Source organism: Dunckerocampus dactyliophorus, chromosome 6, assembly GCF_027744805.1.
Source record: "Dunckerocampus dactyliophorus isolate RoL2022-P2 chromosome 6, RoL_Ddac_1.1, whole genome shotgun sequence".
NCBI classification, from domain to species: Eukaryota; Metazoa; Chordata; class Actinopteri; order Syngnathiformes; family Syngnathidae; genus Dunckerocampus; species Dunckerocampus dactyliophorus.
Window position 1 is genome coordinate 4,943,862 of NC_072824.1, and position 19,741 is coordinate 4,963,602.

The 19,741-nt window shown below is 40.6% G+C and overlaps 2 protein-coding genes across 2 annotated transcripts in view; one reads left to right on the forward strand and one right to left on the reverse strand.

Annotated features, from left to right (window-relative positions):
* On the forward strand, positions 1–14,134 carry LOC129182256 (cytohesin-4-like). Its single transcript, XM_054778112.1, has 13 exons — positions 1–339; positions 1,384–1,466; positions 1,537–1,607; positions 2,652–2,712; positions 5,021–5,139; positions 5,424–5,504; positions 6,096–6,208; positions 6,409–6,557; positions 7,004–7,115; positions 10,858–10,934; positions 11,009–11,080; positions 11,154–11,308; positions 11,611–14,134. The coding sequence occupies exons 1-13, from the start codon at positions 321–323 to the stop codon at positions 11,696–11,698; spliced, it is 1,200 nt and encodes a 399-aa protein (XP_054634087.1). The 5' UTR covers positions 1–320; the 3' UTR covers positions 11,699–14,134.
* Positions 11,829–19,741, reverse strand: part of LOC129182254 (protein FAM83F-like) — a 25,652-nt gene continuing 17,739 nt past the window's right edge. The window contains exons 3-5 of the mRNA XM_054778110.1: positions 18,233–18,354; positions 14,698–15,443; positions 11,829–14,594 (exon numbers count right to left, since the gene is read on the reverse strand). Coding sequence (XP_054634085.1) covers positions 14,548–14,594; positions 14,698–15,443; positions 18,233–18,354 — 915 coding nt within the window. The 3' untranslated portion in view covers positions 11,829–14,547. The remainder of the gene's footprint in view (positions 14,595–14,697; positions 15,444–18,232; positions 18,355–19,741) is intronic.

Genomic DNA, 19,741 nt, shown 5'->3' on the forward strand with positions numbered 1-19,741 from the left:
TGAACCTGCAGGCGACCTCCACGTGAGCTGACACTTACATAATAATAACAAAAAGAACAATGTGCGATTGAAAGCAAACCACAGTCTCGGCTCATCAACATATTTGACCCGCAATCAATGATTAGGAAATAAATATTTTATTTAGAAGGGCTTTAAAAAAAATGTCCTCTTCAGATAGTGAAGTGATGCTGAGCGGAAGGGGGCGGGGCTAGAGGAAATAGGAATTTAGTGTGCTGATGCGGCATCCTCACAAAGCGACTGAACATTTGATCCCATTTTAGACCTTTATTTTGACACTCTTTTCTTTGTTGTTGGATCTCATGACTGACGGACAAATGGGTAAGACTAATTTCTTCATGTGTTTGCTGTTGTTATTATTCTTTGGGGGTATTTTTTTATTACATTTTTGTATTTTTCTTTTCTTTTTAAAATAGGTTTTATGCCTTATTAATATTTACTTTTATGTGTGATTTGGAGTATTTATCTGTCGAAATGAATTGAGACAAAAATGTGGGTTATATTATATAGTATACATAAATATTTCAGTGTGACTGGCGACAAGTTCAATGTTAATAACGATAACAATAACAAGAAAATGAGCAAACATCAGAAAGATATTGTATTTGTACTGCACATCGCTTAATATAACAAAGCAACTTGTTTTCATGTAATAAGATGTGACTTTTTGAGAGAAGCTGCATTACATCCATACTTCTTGAAGACATGCATCTCACAGAAGTGCATCCAATAAGTCAATGTTTATAAATAAGTGCTTTTCTGTATACTTTTCAGTGCAGAGAGGTGTCGTTTCCGCCACATGGTCACTATTTAAATGCTTCTTCTTTCTCAACTTCACATTTTTGATGACTTATCGTGTGTGTGTGTGGGGGGGGGCTCACAGGAAGGGTGTGGAGCTGGCGTGTTGTCGTTTACATGCGAACATGTGCAAAGAGGAAGTGCAGCGGTGGCATGATGAGACTAAGTAGAGCTTACTAAAGAACATTGAGATGCTTCGGACTTAACAGGAAGTTGAGTCAGTGCTGTAACAGCTGTAAGAGACGCGCCTGATCAGGTGTTTGCGTGTGGGTAATGCATTGGGACGGCTACAGGAAGTGAAGTGTTGCTTGTTCAGCATATCATGCATGGTCCTGATGATTAAACATGAAGGTGTTCCCACAAAGCTGGAAGCTTACTCTCCAAGATGAAGAATTAGGCATGTCTAAAGACTGCGACCCAATACTTTTATCTAGCACCTAGTGAGCTGCGTCCTGAGAGGTTTCTTCTCCAAATGACCAAAGACAACTTTTCTTTGCCATTGCCTTGAATGTCTTCTTTAAGGACGAGAAAGCCAAACCAGCACATGAGACTTGTCTTGTTCTGCAGTTCTGTCAGACTTCACAGCAGACGAGAAGATGGAGCTGGAGAGCATCAAGATTTACAAGAAAGAACTTCTGGACGACATCCAGGTAAAACATCCGTCAGGTCTTCCACACAGGCCATGACAAGACAAAGACTCCGTTTGAATTTTCTGTGCAGAAGCTGAAACTGCAGATCGACAGCGTCATGGCCGAGGTGCTCAGCTTTGAGTCGGCCGAGGCTGAGGAAAGGTGAGTCCTGGTTCAAGTCTTTGGATCACTGAGGCGGTGCCAACGGTCTGATTTTACAACCTTGACTGGGCTTTTACAGTTTTTGACCCAGTAAAAGGTTTAAAACATGTCCTATGTGGTTCATTTATGTCGTTTGGGCACAAATGGACTCGGACGACACAGTAATCCCTCGTTTCCAGACCCGACCATGACATAGGATTCCTTTTTTATAAATGGAATATTTTTGTAGTTATGGCATAGAAAGTCTGTTTACGATCCACAGCTTTGAACATTATTGGAGTCCTCTATACCCGTACACAGTTAGAAGGGTTATGAACGTAGCTTAGCATGACTGAAGACGAGAATGGATGTAAATAGCATTAGCAGCACACTGGCTTCTAAATACGTTTTTTGACATCATTAGAGCCCTCTATACATGAAATAACACCCCTACAGTCACCTTTCCCCTCCTATTACCCACTATTGTATGTATAAACACAGAAAATGAGCCATTTAAGACATAAAACTCGTGCTCGTGTGTGTTGCAGGAAATGTGTTCCGGTGTTAGTAGTGGAGCAGAATGGGTGGCGGACAGGAAGTGACGTCGGGGGTTAAGACCACAACAGTAGCCCGTGTTATTATTATGATTATGATTATTATTGTGGTTATTATTATTTTGCCTGTTGTTCCAGTGATCAAGTCTGGTGCTTGTCTCACCAAACAATTCCTGACACCTAGGGACCAATGTAGAATACTACACTGACAATTTGAATACCTTATATTTGTAATTTACTTCATTTAGCCATTTTTATGCTTAATTTCAGCAAAAAATACGCACAATGTATATTTTTTTACTAATAATAAGTTGCATTTAACCATGACACAGCATGATTTATTCATTAAATGTTGGAAAAATCGTGATAGAGGGGGACGCCGCGAAGTTTGATGAGGCGAGGGACAACTTGTACTTCTATTTTGTAGTTTAGGAGGAATAAACATTAGAAATTGGGATGCAGCCATGAAAATGCTACCCACAAAGCCTCAAACGACGTTTCCTTTCAACAGAAGCATGGGGAGGAAGCAGTTCTCCAACGGCAAGAAGAAGTTCAACATGGATCCCAAGAAGGTGAGCTGAAACGCATACCGTTGCTGTTGTTCCAGTATCTTGTATCTTGTTATTTGTGTTTGTGCCTTGCTCTGCTTGGCGGAGCGAGTACTTCCTGTTGAAGCGCAGCGCCGTCGCACAGCAGAGCTTGTGCGGTTTCCTCAGCACTGCTGTTCATGTTTGATGGAAACAATACACCACATGAGCATGAACCCTCGGAAAATGAAACCTCCGAAAGATGCACCCAAAGTGAAAGTAAAGCTGTCCTCTCTTTTTCACCTCTTGTTTTTCTTTGTCTTTCTATTTATTTAGACCACACATACACGCATAATAAAGACATTATTGTGATTTTTGGAGTGTCCATGAATGCATCTGGCGGTAGTCTAGTGACAATGAGGAAGTGTCATTCCAAGGCGGACTAGAGATGTGTTTGTGAGCCGGAGATACATAGTGTACAGTTTATGGTGCAACTGCACTGCTGTTGATGTGTCCAGGTCAGAATACATTTTTAAAAGAGCGTCTGTGTGACTGTGCCGGGACACTACACTACACTATGCTTCCGTCTGTCGTCATAACAGAGAGGTGTGGCTTGACATGATGCGCATACGTTCATTACGCTAAAAATGTTAACTAATTGATGAAATAAATTAGTTTCCAACCTTAACGTGTTGTTTTTGACAGCCCTAATTAATAAATATGGCTGTTTGGTGGTAGACTATGGTCTATTATTAGTCAAACATATTGAAATACAAGCGATATGTAGTATTCTGGTCATTGGGCAGCTGTGATGACAGAAAACATTGAGACATTACCTTACATTACATTACCTTAACACTGCATCAAGTCAAGAAGTCAGCCATGACATGTCTAACACGATAGAGTGGAAAAAAGTTCTCCTCTCATCCCGTGTGGAAGTGGTACGTTTTTGGCTTTTTAAGTTTCTAAGAAATAAATTCGAGGCTAACTGGTTAGCTGTGAAGGCTGAACCGCGACTGTGGAGAAACACACTGTACACTGAAGGACCCTCTTTGTACTTCATTTTATATGTTTTATTTTTAAGTTGGACTATATTTTTGCCAGAAAATGTGCCTTTAAAATACAGTCATCCCTCGTTTATGACGGTTAATTGGTTCCAAACCAAACTGTGAATTCAGTAGGATTTCTGATTTATAAATTGAATATTTTCATAGTTAGAGCATACAGAACCTATTTACAACCAGATTTGAACATTATTAGAGCCCTCTAGACATGAAATGACACCCCTATAGTCACCTTTACACTCCCATTACCCAATATAGTAGACATAATAGGAGAAAATAAGACATATGAGACATACGGTGGCGTGAAAAAGTGTTTCACCCCTTCCTGATTACTACATTTTTGTATGTACAGCATGTCACATTTAATCTCAGTTAAATTATGTTTCAACAGGGCCAGCAAACACTTTTTTCACACAGGCCATGTGGGTTTGGATTTTCTTTCTCCCTTAATAGTAAAAGGTTTCATTTAAAACTTCATTTTGTGTTCAGTTGTGTTGTCATTGACTGATATTTACATTTGTTTGATGATCTGAAACATTTAAGTTGTGACAAACATGCAAAAAAAAAAGAAATCAGGACGGGGAGAACACTTTTTCACACCACTGTATATAAGACTTGTGATGGTGGGTGTTGCTGTAAATGTGTGCGGACAGGAAGTGGTGTCGGGGGTTCAGAGATGAGTTTTCGCTTGGTGTGGGTTATGGCCGTTTGACTTTGTCGAATAGTCAAATGAAATAATCAAGACAGTGCATGATATGCTGAACCAACCCTAACATCAGTGACCTCCATCCTCAGAAAAAAACCCTCCAAAATCTTGTGGAAAGTCTTTCTAGAAGAGAGGAAGCTTTTTCAGCTGCACAGACTCCACATTTTCATCGTATTTTTTTAAAATATAGTCTTCACTTCCAAAGAACAAACTGTGCTCTTCTGTCTCACACGCATGTGCCGCAGACGAAAGCAGAACAAGATGTGATTTTAGGGAATCGTAATTACATCAGCTTCCTAGTTTGTTCACACAAGCACAGGATGAGTTCATGGTGCTCGGAGACCTCCGCCAAGGCTTAAACAGTCAGTGGTGACACACGTGTAAGGGTGGGAACACGTTCCATGGACTCTGACATTTACATCGGTGTGTAAAGTGTAAAGTGGATCAAATCCAGAGTCATCCACAAAATCCCCAAAAAATGTAAACATAACTAAACAATGTGACTGGTTAGCTTTGTGTGCGTGTGTGTGTGTGTGTGTGTGTGTGTGCGTGTGTGGGTGTGTGTGCGTGCGTGTGTGTTCAGGGTATAAATTTCCTGCTGGACAACAAGCTGCTGGACAAAGACGCACAATGCATCGCAGAGTTCCTCTACAAGGAGGAGGGACTCAACAAGACGGCCATTGGAGACTTCCTGGGAGAAAGGTGAGGAATCTGGATGTTCTTTGGTCGCCATTATTCACCACTACTACAGTTGTGGTTGCTCAGGAAAACACTGCCCCCTAGCATTTTGGTAGAGAATTGCACATCATGGCAAGGCAAAGAAGAAGAACCGGCGTAGTGACAACGATGAAGCCGTACGAGTGAAGCATTGGCAAGAGCTCGAACATGAGGACCAAAGAGAAGGCGAACCAGACCATGGCAGAAGAAGATGAAGAGGACGACCAAAAGCCTCTTCAAGCTCAACCTGACTTCTGCTTCTTCCTCAGAGATGAGCTCCACCTGCAGACCCTGAAGGCCTTTGTGGAACTTCATGAGTTCTCTGACCTCAACCTGGTCCAGGCACTCAGGTCAGGACTCCCCATTATTGTAGTTTTCACCAATACGTGTCAGAGGTACACAATAGTGTATTGGAAGTGTGTGAGCCTAGATGCTTTTGTGTGTGTGTAGCTTTAATGCTAATGAGATAGCTGTGTGTCTCCAAGAAGTGCTGTTGTGTGCTCGATCCAATTTTGACATACACACTGTAACTCTTGTCCAGCGTAATAGATGCCATACATCACATACAACAACGCAACGTAGCTACATGCGCTAAAGCGCTAACATCTCACTCACTCGAGCTTTAGCCTATTTGCAGAAGAAAACCGTGTTAACAAACGTACATCTCCCACGTTTGTAGCTGATAGTTGGCAGCGATTTATTTTAAGCTGTGTAGCGAAGCCTGCTTCACGTCATTGTAGACAAGTCGCACAAAAAGCCAAGTTCGAACCGCCGTCGCCAAATACGTCTCTCGAAACCTCAACATACTTCACATTTTGCACACTAATGAAGGGGCGGAGCTAGACACAGTGATGTGTGTTGATTGGTGGACACAGAATGGTCACTTCCAGAATAGGAAGTAGACAAAACGTGCATGATCCCGCTCTCTGGTCACATGACAGGCAATTCTTGTGGAGTTTCCGTCTGCCCGGCGAGGCCCAGAAGATCGACCGCATGATGGAGGCCTTCGCCGGACGCTACTGCGATTGCAACGTCAACGTCTTCCAGTCCACTGGTGAGCTCAGAGAAAGCGCCCCAAAGTAGAATTGTTCAAAATGTCAAGAAAATGACGACACATGAAGAACGAAATGATCTGGTCCAAGCTCACATTGAGTCACAGCGTCTTCCTGTTGGACTTTCACTTCTTCTTATGTCTTCTTATGGGGGGGGCATGATGTCATCGCTAAAGGCACGTTCTGTCTGGCTGTCTGATAGACACTTGCTACATCCTGTCCTTCGCCATCATCATGTTGAACACCAGCCTGCACAACCCCAACGTGAAGGACAAGACCACGCTGGAGCGCTTCGTCTCCATGAACAGAGGCATCAACAACGGCGAGGACCTCCCCCGCGACCTGCTCTCGGTAACAACGAACGACAAGCTAGCAAACAATCCACTATTTTTGATTAGGAACTAGCAGGCATCCAAAATGGGCCACATGATTAGGAACTTTTGATGCCATTCAAAGCGGGCCACATGATTAGGAACGCCATCCAAAACGGGCCACATGATTAGGAACACTTGACGCCATCCAAAACGGGCCACATGATTAGGAACACTTGACGCCATCCAAAACGGGCCACATTATTAGGAACACTTGACGCCATCCAAAACGAGCCACATTATTAGGAACACTTGACGCCATGCAAAATGGGACACATTATTAGGAACACTTGACGCCATCCAAAATGGGTCACATGATTAGGAACACTTGACGGCATCCAAAACGGGTCACATGATTAGGAACACTGTTGTTATTATTTATATTATTATTATTATTATTATTAACTTACACTTTTTTGTCCTTAGAAACTTTACGACAGCATCCGGAACGAGCCTTTCAAAATTCCGGAGGACGACGGGAACGACCTCACTCACACGTTCTTCAACCCAGACAGAGAAGGATGGCTGCTAAAACTTGGTAAAAGTCCTCCGAAATTGCTATCAGTAAATGACTTCTGCTTTTTTTCCTACATGAAGACAAGGATCAAGACAAGGTTTTCTCTTGTGTGCGTTTTCTAGTTTTGTATCCCATCATGCAACTGGCGACTATAGGAGGCTTTCTGTTGATTGATTGGAGATCAATATTGCATATAATGATGACATCCAGTATATTACTGATTGATTGGAGATCAATATTGCAATAATGATGACATCCAGTATATTACTGATTGATTGGAGATCAATATTGCAATAATGATGACATCCAGTATATTACTGATTGATTGGAGATCAATATTGCAATAATGATGACATCCAGTATATTACTGATTGATTGGAGATCAATATTGCAATAATGATGACATCCAGTATATTACTGATTGATTGGAGATCAATATTGCAATAATGATGACATCCAGTATATTACTGATTGATTGGAGATCAATATTGCAATAATGATGACATCCAGTATATTACTGATTGATTGGAGATCAATATTGCATATAATGATGACATCCAGTATATTACTGATTGATTGGAGATCAATATTGCAATAATGATGACATCCAGTATATTACTGTTTGATTGGAGATCAATATTGCATATAATGATGACATCCAGTATATTACTGATTGATTGGAGATCAATATTGCAATAATGATGACATCCAGTATATTACTGATTGATTGGAGATCAATATTGCATATAATGATGACATCCAGTATATTACTGTTTGATTGGAGATCAATATTGCATATAATGATGACATCCAGTATATTACTGATTGATTGGAGATCAATATTGCAATAATGATGACATCCAGTATATTACTGATTGATTGGAGATCAATATTGCAATAATGATGACATCCAGTATATTACTGATTGATTGGAGATCAATATTGCAATAATGATGACATCCAGTATATTACTGATTGATTGGAGATCAATATTGCAATAATGATGACATCCAGTATATTACTGATTGATTGGAGATCAATATTGCAATAATGATGACATCCAGTATATTACTGATTGATTGGAGATCAATATTGCATATAATGATGACATCCAGTATATTACTGATTGATTGGAGATCAATATTGCAATAATGATGACATCCAGTATATTACTGATTGATTGGAGATCAATATTGCAATAATGATGACATCCAGTATATTACTGTTTGATTGGAGATCAATATTGCAATAATGATGACATCCAGTATATTACTGATTGATTGGAGATCAATATTGCAATAATGATGACATCCAGTATATTACTGATTGATTGGAGATCAATATTGCAATAATGATGACATCCAGTATATTACTGATTGATTGGAGATCAATATTGCAATAATGATGACATCCAGTATATTACTGATTGATTGGAGATCAATATTGCATATAATGATGACATCCAGTATATTACTGATTGATTGGAGATCAATATTGCAATAATGATGACATCCAGTATATTACTGATTGATTGGAGATCAATATTGCAATAATGATGACATCCAGTATATTACTGATTGATTGGAGATCAATATTGCAATAATGATGACATCCAGTATATTACTGATTGATTGGAGATCAATATTGCATATAATGATGACATCCAGTATATTACTGATTGATTGGAGATCAATATTGCAATAATGATGACATCCAGTATATTACTGATTGATTGGAGATCAATATTGCAATAATGATGACATCCAGTATATTACTGATTGATTGGAGATCAATATTGCATATAATGATGACATCCAGTATATTACTGATTGATTGGAGATCAATATTGCAATAATGATGACATCCAGTATATTACTGATTGATTGGAGATCAATATTGCAATAATGATGACATCCAGTATATTACTGATTGATTGGAGATCAATATTGCAATAATGATGACATCCAGTATATTACTGATTGATTGGAGATCAATATTGCATATAATGATGACATCCAGTATATTACTGATTGATTGGAGATCAATATTGCAATAATGATGACATCCAGTATATTACTGTTTGATTGGAGATCAATATTGCATATAATGATGACATCCAGTATATTACTGATTGATTGGAGATCAATATTGCAATAATGATGACATCCAGTATATTACTGATTGATTGGAGATCAATATTGCAATAATGATGACATCCAGTATATTACTGATTGATTGGAGATCAATATTGCAATAATGATGACATCCAGTATATTACTGATTGATTGGAGATCAATATTGCAATAATGATGACATCCAGTATATTACTGATTGATTGGAGATCAATATTGCAATAATGATGACATCCAGTATATTACTGATTGATTGGAGATCAATATTGCATATAATGATGACATCCAGTATATTACTGATTGATTGGAGATCAATATTGCAATAATGATGACATCCAGTATATTACTGATTGATTGGAGATCAATATTGCAATAATGATGACATCCAGTATATTACTGATTGATTGGAGATCAATATTGCAATAATGATGACATCCAGTATATTACTGATTGATTGGAGATCAATATTGCAATAATGATGACATCCAGTATATTACTGATTGATTGGAGATCAATATTGCATATAATGATGACATCCAGTATATTACTGATTGATTGGAGATCAATATTGCAATAATGATGACATCCAGTATATTACTGATTGATTGGAGATCAATATTGCATATAATGATGACATCCAGTATATTACTGATTGATTGGAGATCAATATTGCAATAATGATGACATCCAGTATATTACTGTTTGATTGGAGATCAATATTGCATATAATGATGACATCCAGTATATTACTGATTGATTGGAGATCAATATTGCAATAATGATGACATCCAGTATATTACTGTTTGATTGGAGATCAATATTGCATATAATGATGACATCCAGTATATTACTGATTGATTGGAGATCAATATTGCAATAATGATGACATCCAGTATATTACTGATTGATTGGAGATCAATATTGCAATAATGATGACATCCAGTATATTACTGATTGATTGGAGATCAATATTGCAATAATGATGACATCCAGTATATTACTGATTGATTGGAGATCAATATTGCAATAATGATGACATCCAGTATATTACTGATTGATTGGAGATCAATATTGCAATAATGATGACATCCAGTATATTACTGATTGATTGGAGATCAATATTGCAATAATGATGACATCCAGTATATTACTGATTGATTGGAGATCAATATTGCAATAATGATGACATCCAGTATATTACTGATTGATTGGAGATCAATATTGCATATAATGATGACATCCAGTATATTACTGATTGATTGGAGATCAATATTGCAATAATGATGACATCCAGTATATTACTGATTGATTGGAGATCAATATTGCAATAATGATGACATCCAGTATATTACTGATTGATTGGAGATCAATATTGCAATAATGATGACATCCAGTATATTACTGATTGATTGGAGATCAATATTGCAATAATGATGACATCCAGTATATTACTGATTGATTGGAGATCAATATTGCATATAATGATGACATCCAGTATATTACTGATTGATTGGAGATCAATATTGCATATAATGATGACATCCAGTATATTACTGATTGATTGGAGATCAATATTGCAATAATGATGACATCCAGTATATTACTGATTGAACGCTGTGCTTTGACGTCAGGAGGTCGAGTGAAGACGTGGAAGAGGCGATGGTTCATCCTGACTGACAGCTGTCTCTACTACTTTGAGTTCACCACCGTGAGGACCGCGCTTCCCGTCCAGCCAGCTACCCGGCAGCTCGCACGCTCATGATCGTTTGCTTTTCCTTGCAGGACAAGGAGCCCCGAGGCATCATCCCTCTGGAGAACCTTTGCGTCAGAGAAGTTCCCTTCCCCCGCAAGCCTGTGAGCCCTTCATCCGAACGTCACAGCAGAACAAGCGTGAGACTTGATTTGTTTTCACTCTGCCATCGTCTAGTACTGCCTGGAACTGTACAACCCCAACAGCCGAGGCCAGAAGATCAAAGCGTGCAAGACGGAGACGGACGGCAGGGTGGTGGAGGGCAAGCATCAGTCGTACGCCATCTGTGCCACCAGCGCCGATGAGCGCGACTCCTGGATCGCCGCCATCAGGTACGATCCCTACTGCTTTTGACCCCCCCCAAAAAACACAGTGACTTTGAATGGCAGCTAAGTCAAAAGGGATATGGGGGCGTGGTTGAACTTCTTAACCCTCCAGGGACTTTTGTCCTATTGATTCTGTCTATTTGATTTTTAGTCATTTTTAGTCAAACAAGACTTGTCATCCAGCCTTTGGCCATTATTGAGTCCACACAAGAACCCTCCTGATTTGAGGTTTAGACGCCACAAATGGATGAAAGGAGAACGCTTACTTGTATGACGTCACGTTCATCGTCCTGTCCCTTGTGGTCCAGGGCGAGCATCACCAAAGACCCCTTCTACGACCTGGTGTCGCTACGCAAGAAGAAGCTGATCACGCAGAACCAGAACCACCAGGACTGAACTGGAGGTTTGTTGGCATCAACCAAGAGAAGACTGCAGTGGACATCAGAACCGGGCCAGTGACACTGGAGACTTGTGGGACTCTTGTGAGTTTTCACCTTTGAGTTTTGAAATTTTTTTTTTGTGTGTGTTTTCTTTTTTTTTTTTTGGACGTTTGAAGAGGACACTCGAAGAAAGTGGACTTGGTTAAAGCTTGAAAGCAGCAAAGAGATTCTGCTCTGTCTTGAGCTCCATGGCTTCCTGTTCCTCCTGTGCTGAGCTCAACGCGTTCAACTTCTGCTTTCATATCTGGAGGACGAGGACAGAAATAATCTTATTCTCGGTAAGAAGATAAAGATATAAAGATAGCACTGTCCTCATAGTGCACCGCGGGGGAACAAACTTTTTTTCCAGTGGACGGAAACGTACTTTACAGGTGTTTAAAAACTACATTACCTCGTCAAGGAGACTCTTTTTTATAATAATAATTTACTATTCTTATCTGCAATAATAAAATTGTACATAATAAACATACCTGTCAAAAAAGAGCATCACAGTCTTTGCAGCGACGCAATTTCCAGGCGTACGTACGCTGCCCTCAAGTGGCCAGACGTGGTTACTGCATGTGCTGCTGCATTTATTCATATTTTACATCATTCATTTTACAGAATGAAAACAAAGTGTGACAATGCCAGTCTGGTTCAGGTCCACAAAACCTCAGGAGGACACGTGAGCCTCAAATCTGGCTACATTATAATATGAGATGGACAAAAAAAAGTATTATCAAAGGATGAATATATTTCTACATATTCTACTCAAAGACCGGCTAGATTTAAACCCTGTAAACATTTTAAACCTTACCCGATTTTCACCTCAATTTTGTAAAACAAATTATTCACATTTTACATAACGATTTGATTGTTACCATGTTGTTGTTTAAACATGCATGAACTCTTTGAGAAAGTCTGTCAATAAAATAAAAATAACGACTAGTGTGAGTGAAAGTCACTTCCTGACAGCCTGTTTGTACTACTGCGTCTTACCGCCAGGGGGCAGTAACGCACCGTCGACCTCATTCTCTCCATTCTAGTACCATTCGTCCCTAGTTTATAGACTTTAATTGGTTTAGTGTTAATAAATTGCTTATATTCATAGTTATAGCATAGAAAAGCTGTTTGTGGCTTTCAAAATATGGGTTTTAACATTATTAGAGCCCTGTAGACATGAAATAACACGCCTGCAGTCACCTTTACACTTCTATAATTCATTGTTTACAACAACTCTTATTCTGCAGGGACACGAGGCGGCCGCTAGCTAGCGAGCTAACCAGATAGCCTTGAATTTAGTTATTCTAAACTTCCAGGGATAGTTGGGATTGTTTGTATGGCATCCCCATCAGCAGTGTAGTGCATCAAAGGTGACTTACCCCCCACTCCTGTGAGCCGAGTTCTGGTCGGATTTGTGTGATGAGGAATGTAGTTCCGGTTAGTTGGTGGGGCCATTTACGTAAAGAGTAGCAATGTTTCAAAATTTTTAAATGTGTAAAATCAAGTCTGTGATTAATTCTATCTGATAAAGCATGGCTGGAACTTCAATTTGACACATCATTCACTTCTCTACTCCAAATATTAAAGAAGTTAGAGCAGATTTTATACCGGAAAATAGTGCCTTTGGTCCCCGTTGCTTTAACATTGAGTCAAGACAAAAGCTGTCATCGACCCGCGGACTTTGGCAAGTACAGCCGTACTACTAAATATATCACAACTTGGGCTGCGAACATCTGTTTTAAGAGTCAACAGAGCAGCCATTTACATTTTTTGGATAATCAATAAGTCCAGGGAAGAAGGAGAAGTGTCATATTTTTCACGTGTTTGCCTCACACTGCTGTGGATTCATTCCTTTTGGCCCCACACTAACCACACTGCAAACGCAACATGTAGTATTTCCGGGCCAAAAAAACCTCCATATTTCGCACAATTCAATTTGAATGAAATCTCGTCTGCAGATAGATATTCAAGTAAATGAATATCCCATATACCTTTCATCTTGTCCTAAAGCTTCCGTCCGTGAGTTTGAAAGGCTTTAAGTTGTACTTCATTTTCCAAGCACTAATTTCACTTGATTTGGTCCAACGCTCAAAATAAATCACATACAAAATTGAAGAGGAAGAAGTAATCTGCCTAACAAACATGCATACGAATGAAAATACGCCCCATATCCTATGAAAAAATTGCAATTTTAATGACGTCTCCTTACAGAGCGCGCACGCTCAGTGTCAGATTTTTTCATTGCTAAAATACGGGTTTTGTAACGTTGCTACAAAGAGTCTGGCTTCTCAACAAAAACATGCGTTCAAAAGAGTAATACATTTGCGTCACAAAAATGGCTCCTCGCCGTTACTTTCTCTCCCGTTGCATCCGTTGTATCACTGCGTGCTGTCGCCCGTCTGTTGTTGTGTATGTGTTCCACTGATTACATGCGCAGATGCGACGTCTTGCGTTGCAGCGGTCTTCATCCGCTGTGGAAGTACTTGACTCAAAGTAGACCATTTAGCACAACAGCTGTCATTTATGAATTAATTTCTGAAAAACGTGATATTGCGAGGGACGATTGCAAGTTTTTTCCTGACTACAAACTTCAACGAGACATAAAGGCACACGAATCATCCCGCTGATGACTTGATAAATGTTATTTTATTTTCCTGAATGTCAAATTTAGGAGACACGTGTTATTGATTGTGAAAGGTCAGCGCTACTTCCTGTGAGGCACTGCAGCAAGTCTCTTAAAAAAAGTGATTTTAGTGCTTGTAAACCATAAGAAAACCAACAGAACTTTAGTAATAATCTTTGAAAGACGTCCGTGGCGTGACCTCAGGACACTTTGCAGACTTGTTTGTTCCGACGGTGACTCTTTAAGCCTGTGGACAAAACACATGACACAAATAAAGCTTTTATGGTGGCCTGGAGATGATTATTTCTGGGCTTTGTGATGATGGAAATATATCAAAGATAAAGACTTACTCATGGTGTCCTGCGTGGAGTCCACTGTCTGCACTGAGTTGGTCCTGGGTCCCAGTGCCGACGGCCTCTTGAGCAGTTTGAGCTTGGGAGGGGACTTCACCGTCACCTCAAAGCTGTCGTCGCCCTCCAGGTGGCCGGTGGATCCCGCGGGGGCGTGGCCAGACTTGTTGGCGGGGCTGTTGATGGACAGCTTACTGGACGACAGTTTTTTGGAGAGCCTCTGCTTCAGCGTCAGTCTCTTCTTCTCCTGCGGAACACCGTTGGGCTTCTTGAAGAACTCCTCGGGCGCCTCCGAGGGCAGCGGACTGAGGCGGTCCAGCTTCTCGCTGCTGGTGACTTGCGGCGTTCCCGGATCCAGCATCTCAGCGTTCCGCAACAGATCCGGCCCCCTGGATGGCCCTGGCCCCTGCAAAGATCTGGGAGGGTGCGGGACATCCGGGAACAGGAGGTAGTATTTGGGGTTGTAGTACTTGTGGGCCGGCACCTGGATGTCCACCTTCCGGGCGTCTCCCAAGCTGACCTGGAAGCGCGATGTGGTGGCCGGCAACGGCGGCCGCTTGGGGCCCACTTTGGAGCGGACGGTGGCGCTCCGGGTGGCCGGCGGGCTCACGTGGAACTCTTTGAAGAGGTCCAGCTTCTCTGAGATGGCGTAGAGCTCGCGGAAGTCCTGGTCAAAGAACTCCACCACCTGGCCCGTCATCACGGTGATCATGTTGCGATCCATGCGGGACGTGGCCCACGAGAAACTACGACACGGACAGATGACTCTTGAGAACTGAGAGTGATTTCGATCCTAATTGGGATCAGTAAAATAAATAAAAGTATGAAAACAATAAGAGTAATAATAAAATAAATGATTTTCTCAGCATATATTTATGCTGAGTCCATTGGTCCTCATGGCCTTGGGGTTTATAGAATAGACCAAGTCTTCCAAATATGACATCAAGGAAGCGATGCGCTCGTTGGTGGGCTACACACCGGAAGGGAGTCCACCGCTTTAAATAGTCGGCCAGGTAACCGACCGTCTGTCCGTTGCGAGCCAATAATGTCGCCAGTGAGACTAAAAGTTTCTCTGACAGGTTGAACGGTCGCCAAAGTAATAAAAAACGATCATTTTCACTTTAATCACATCGTGTAGTGGATTCTGCGTAATAAACGACGCTGCTAGCTGGCTCGTTAGCCCGAACCACGCGCATGGAGGTGTGCCCTTAAGCTAGCAGGTTTTCGCAATTTTTCTCGTAAATGTACAACTTTATACTCATAAATTTGCGACAGTATCCTCGTAATTTACTAATATATTCTCAAAATCTCCTATTTTTTTCTCGTTATTTATTCTCACATTCAAACAGGCATTGCCTTGGGCAGCTATGAACAGGGGGGACTTATGTGACCTTTGGCCTCGGGCAAAGGTAATACTGCTGTCATGCTCTGTGTGCTGCTCTGCTGCCCTCTTGTGTCCTCCTGTTGCAGCACATGCCTGAGAGGAGGGCTAACTGGACACACCTGCTGACAATTAGACTGTCCCTTGTGAAGCAGCAACCAGGCCCAGATACACCGCCACATTGTTGTCAACCTGCGTCAGCGACCTGCTCTTCCCAGCGTCTAGTCCCTTGTGTCGTTTCTCCGGTCGCTGTATTTCCTGCAGTGGTGAGTGTATTCCTATTTTTTCTGCTTGACTGTTCAGCAGAGATTTGAGTTAGTATTTTCCTGCCTACGTTTTGTTCAGCTACTTCTGTTGTTATATTTTCCTGCTCGTGTTTTTTAGCCTGCAGTGTTTTCAGCTTTGGTTTTCCCCCTGACGTGTCAGGGTCATTTTCTGTTGCACTTTGCCTTTTTCCTTTTTGTTATACGGTTTTGTATTTTGCCACCTAGTGGTCACTTGGGTTAATAAATGATTGTTTACGGACTGCTTCGACTCTGCGTATTGGATTCCAAGACTCGGCATAGCCGAACTGTCACAACTATGACTTTTTTCTCGTGAATTTACGACTTTTTTCTTGTACATTTATGGCTTTATTTTCATAAATGTATGTATTCTCAAAGTCTCTGATTCCCCCCTCCTCCCTCCAATGTGGCCCTAATACTCCCATCGTATGAACGTGACCTCGTACTTTACTGTTGCTCATATATAGGTACCATTTTTTTGTATTCTGTTATGTCATTCACTAGTTGACCCATCATAAGCTATATAGAAGATATGTATGTTTATAATATGAAATACATGATAAAACATGCTTTTTGTTAGCATGTGCTTAGGAAGGGTTTTGAAAATCAGTTAATAATTTTGTGCATAGCTGCATTTCTCACAAATAAAGATAATTCTCCGAATATATCCTAATTGTACTAATTTTCTATTTAAACGGCCAGTACTCCAAAGCACTAAGTACTACTAAGCACTAACTAAGGCGCCTGATCCTCTAAGTGTCACCAGTGATTTTGAAAAAGTCAAATATTGTATGTTTGCTAAACATACAATATTTGACTTTTTTCAACTTTTTTTTTTAGGGTTCCCCTTTCATATCATGTAGCCCGCGGCCAACCGCTTGACCACACGAGGCACCTGCAAGCCTGCTTTTTGTTCAGGTTTCGGGTTTTAAATGAAGAGTTGTGGACACCAGCATTTGGTTCATGTTCTGGTAAAACAAGCATATTCGCTTTGTTTGGGTTGAAATAAGCTATGAAAATAAAAAAGTAAATACCATTAAAAATGAGTAGCTATTGGCCATTTTCATTTTTGTAAAAGTCGCTCTCACAAGAAAAACCGTCGGTGACTCCTGATATAGACATTTAAAAATGTACACTTGATGTCATATTAAAATGTTGTTAAAACCTTATTCTAGACTTTTTCCCGTTTAATTCTTTCTTCTAATATTTTTCATATTAAAAAAAAAAAAAAGACTGATTTGTCCATTGTTGCTGTTTCGGGGTATTTATTATTTTTTTTTAGTTTTCTTAAAAAGCATGGTATTTTCGGATGTGCCCCCAGGCCCTTGATTTAGTTAAAAAAACAAAAAAAAACAGCTTTTACTCAAATTTTATTTATTTATTTTTTTTCTATTATTTTTCTGTGTATGCTTTTCCAGCGGGATAAGTCGTATGTGGTCCACACGCTCACTTTTAACGAGTGACTTGTTCGCCCTGCCCAGCTGTCACTTAGGCTGTGAAGGTGGAACGGAGCCCGGTCGTAATGCTGTCACTCATAACAAGATAATGGCGCTGTAAAGCATACTGTAGCGCTTAAGCATTTAAAAACGGGAATATCGAGTCACGGTTGGTGTCGCTGGGTGGGGTCCAGGTGAGCTTTGCTGTGTGTTCAGTCAGCTGGATTCACAGAGTATTTCAACAAATCTCACACACTAACCTCTGCTGACTCCTTTTCACACTTTCAGGACAGTTAAGAATGTTAAAATGTCACCACTCGGTGATGATGGCCACGGTTTGACCCTGGAACAGACTATTTCTATGATTTCCTATGGGAGGGGGGGACACATACAAAACGACAGTAATGTACACCAAAGATTGTTCTAGTGCCCACCTGTAGGATCCAAACACCACCTTGTCCCCGTCCACCAGCATGTACTTGGCACACGTGGAGCCAGGAAATCTTCCAAAAGACAGGTTGAAGCCGACCCCAGTGAGCGTCCTGGCTCGGATGTTCTGCAGCCACAGAGGGTCACAGCGTGGGTGGGTTAGGAAGTTGAAGGGTGTACATTTTAACATGCAAACGACAGTGGAGTGAAAAAGTGCCCCCTTCCTGATTTCTTATGTTTTGTCACACTTTAAATATTAGTCAATGACAACACAACTGAACACAAAATGCAGTTTTTAAAAAACTTTTTAATATTAAGGGAGGGAAAAAAAATGCAAACCTCCAGTGTGAAAAAGTGATTGCCCCCTAAAGCTAATAAGTGGTTGGGCCACCCTTAGTTTGTGATAACTTGCAATGAGTCTCTTACAGCGCTGGGGAGGAATTTTGGCCCACTCATCTTTGCAGAATTGTTGTCATTCAGTCACATTGGAGGCTTTTCCAGCATGAAGCGCCTTTCTTTTACTGTTGGTATGTTGTTTTTCTGAAATGTGGCCTTACTTTTACACCAGATGTAATGGGACACACACCTTCCAAAAAGTTCAACTTTTGTCTTGTCAGACCAGAGTATTTTCCCAAAGGTCTTGGGGATCATCAAGATGTTTTCTAGCAAAATTGAAACAAGCCTTAATGTTCTTTTTGTTCAGCAGTGGTTTTGGTCTTGGAACTCTGCCATGCAGGCCGTTTTTGCCCAGTGTCTTTCTTATGGTGGAGTCATGAACACTGACTTTAACTGAGGCAAGTGAGGCCTGCAGTTCTTTGGATGTTGTTGTGGGGTCTTTTGTGACCTCTTGGATGAGTCGTCGCTGCGCTCTTGGGGTCATTTCGGTTGGCCGGCCACTCCTGGGAAGGTTCACCACTGTTCCATGTTTTTTCCATTTGTGGATAATGGCTCTCACTGTGGCTCGCTGGAGTCCCAAAGCTTTACAAATGGCTTAATAACCTTTTACACACTGATAGATCTCAATTAATCTCAGTTAAGTTATGCTTTGGGGGGGTGAGGGTGACGACAATCACTTGTTCACACAGAGCCATGTAGGTTTGGATTTTTGTTTTCCCTTCATAATAAAAAGTTTCATTTAAAAACTGCATTTTGTGTTCAGTTTTGTTGTCGTTGCCTAATATTTAATTTTGTTTGATCTGAAACATTTAAGGGTGACAAACATGCAAAAAATAAGAATTGAGGAAGGAGGCAAACACTTTTTCCACACCAGTGTAGCTGACTGAGTCATGTAAGGAAAGATTCTGATGTTTCCAAAGAGCTTGCGTCACTTTTGAGTCACGGAAGTCCTAACAAAATCCGAAAGTGTTTTAATTTTGAGCATTTGAGCTTCCTTCATTTCTGTCGTTTGGAAGACCAAGGCGAGAAAACATTGTGCACCTTTGCTTATGTCACACCAGGAAGTGTCTTTGCAGAAATATGAGCAGGTGGTGATTGCACACAAACACCTGCCAACA

Excerpts from the sequence above, each read along its gene's own strand:
- LOC129182256 (XM_054778112.1), top strand. Across the intron at positions 1,467-1,536 it reads AACTTCTGGACGACATCCAG|AAGCTGAAACTGCAGATCGA; the intron begins GTAAAACATCCG and ends TTTTCTGTGCAG. Across the intron at positions 7,116-10,857 it reads AGGATGGCTGCTAAAACTTG|GAGGTCGAGTGAAGACGTGG; the intron begins GTAAAAGTCCTC and ends CTTTGACGTCAG.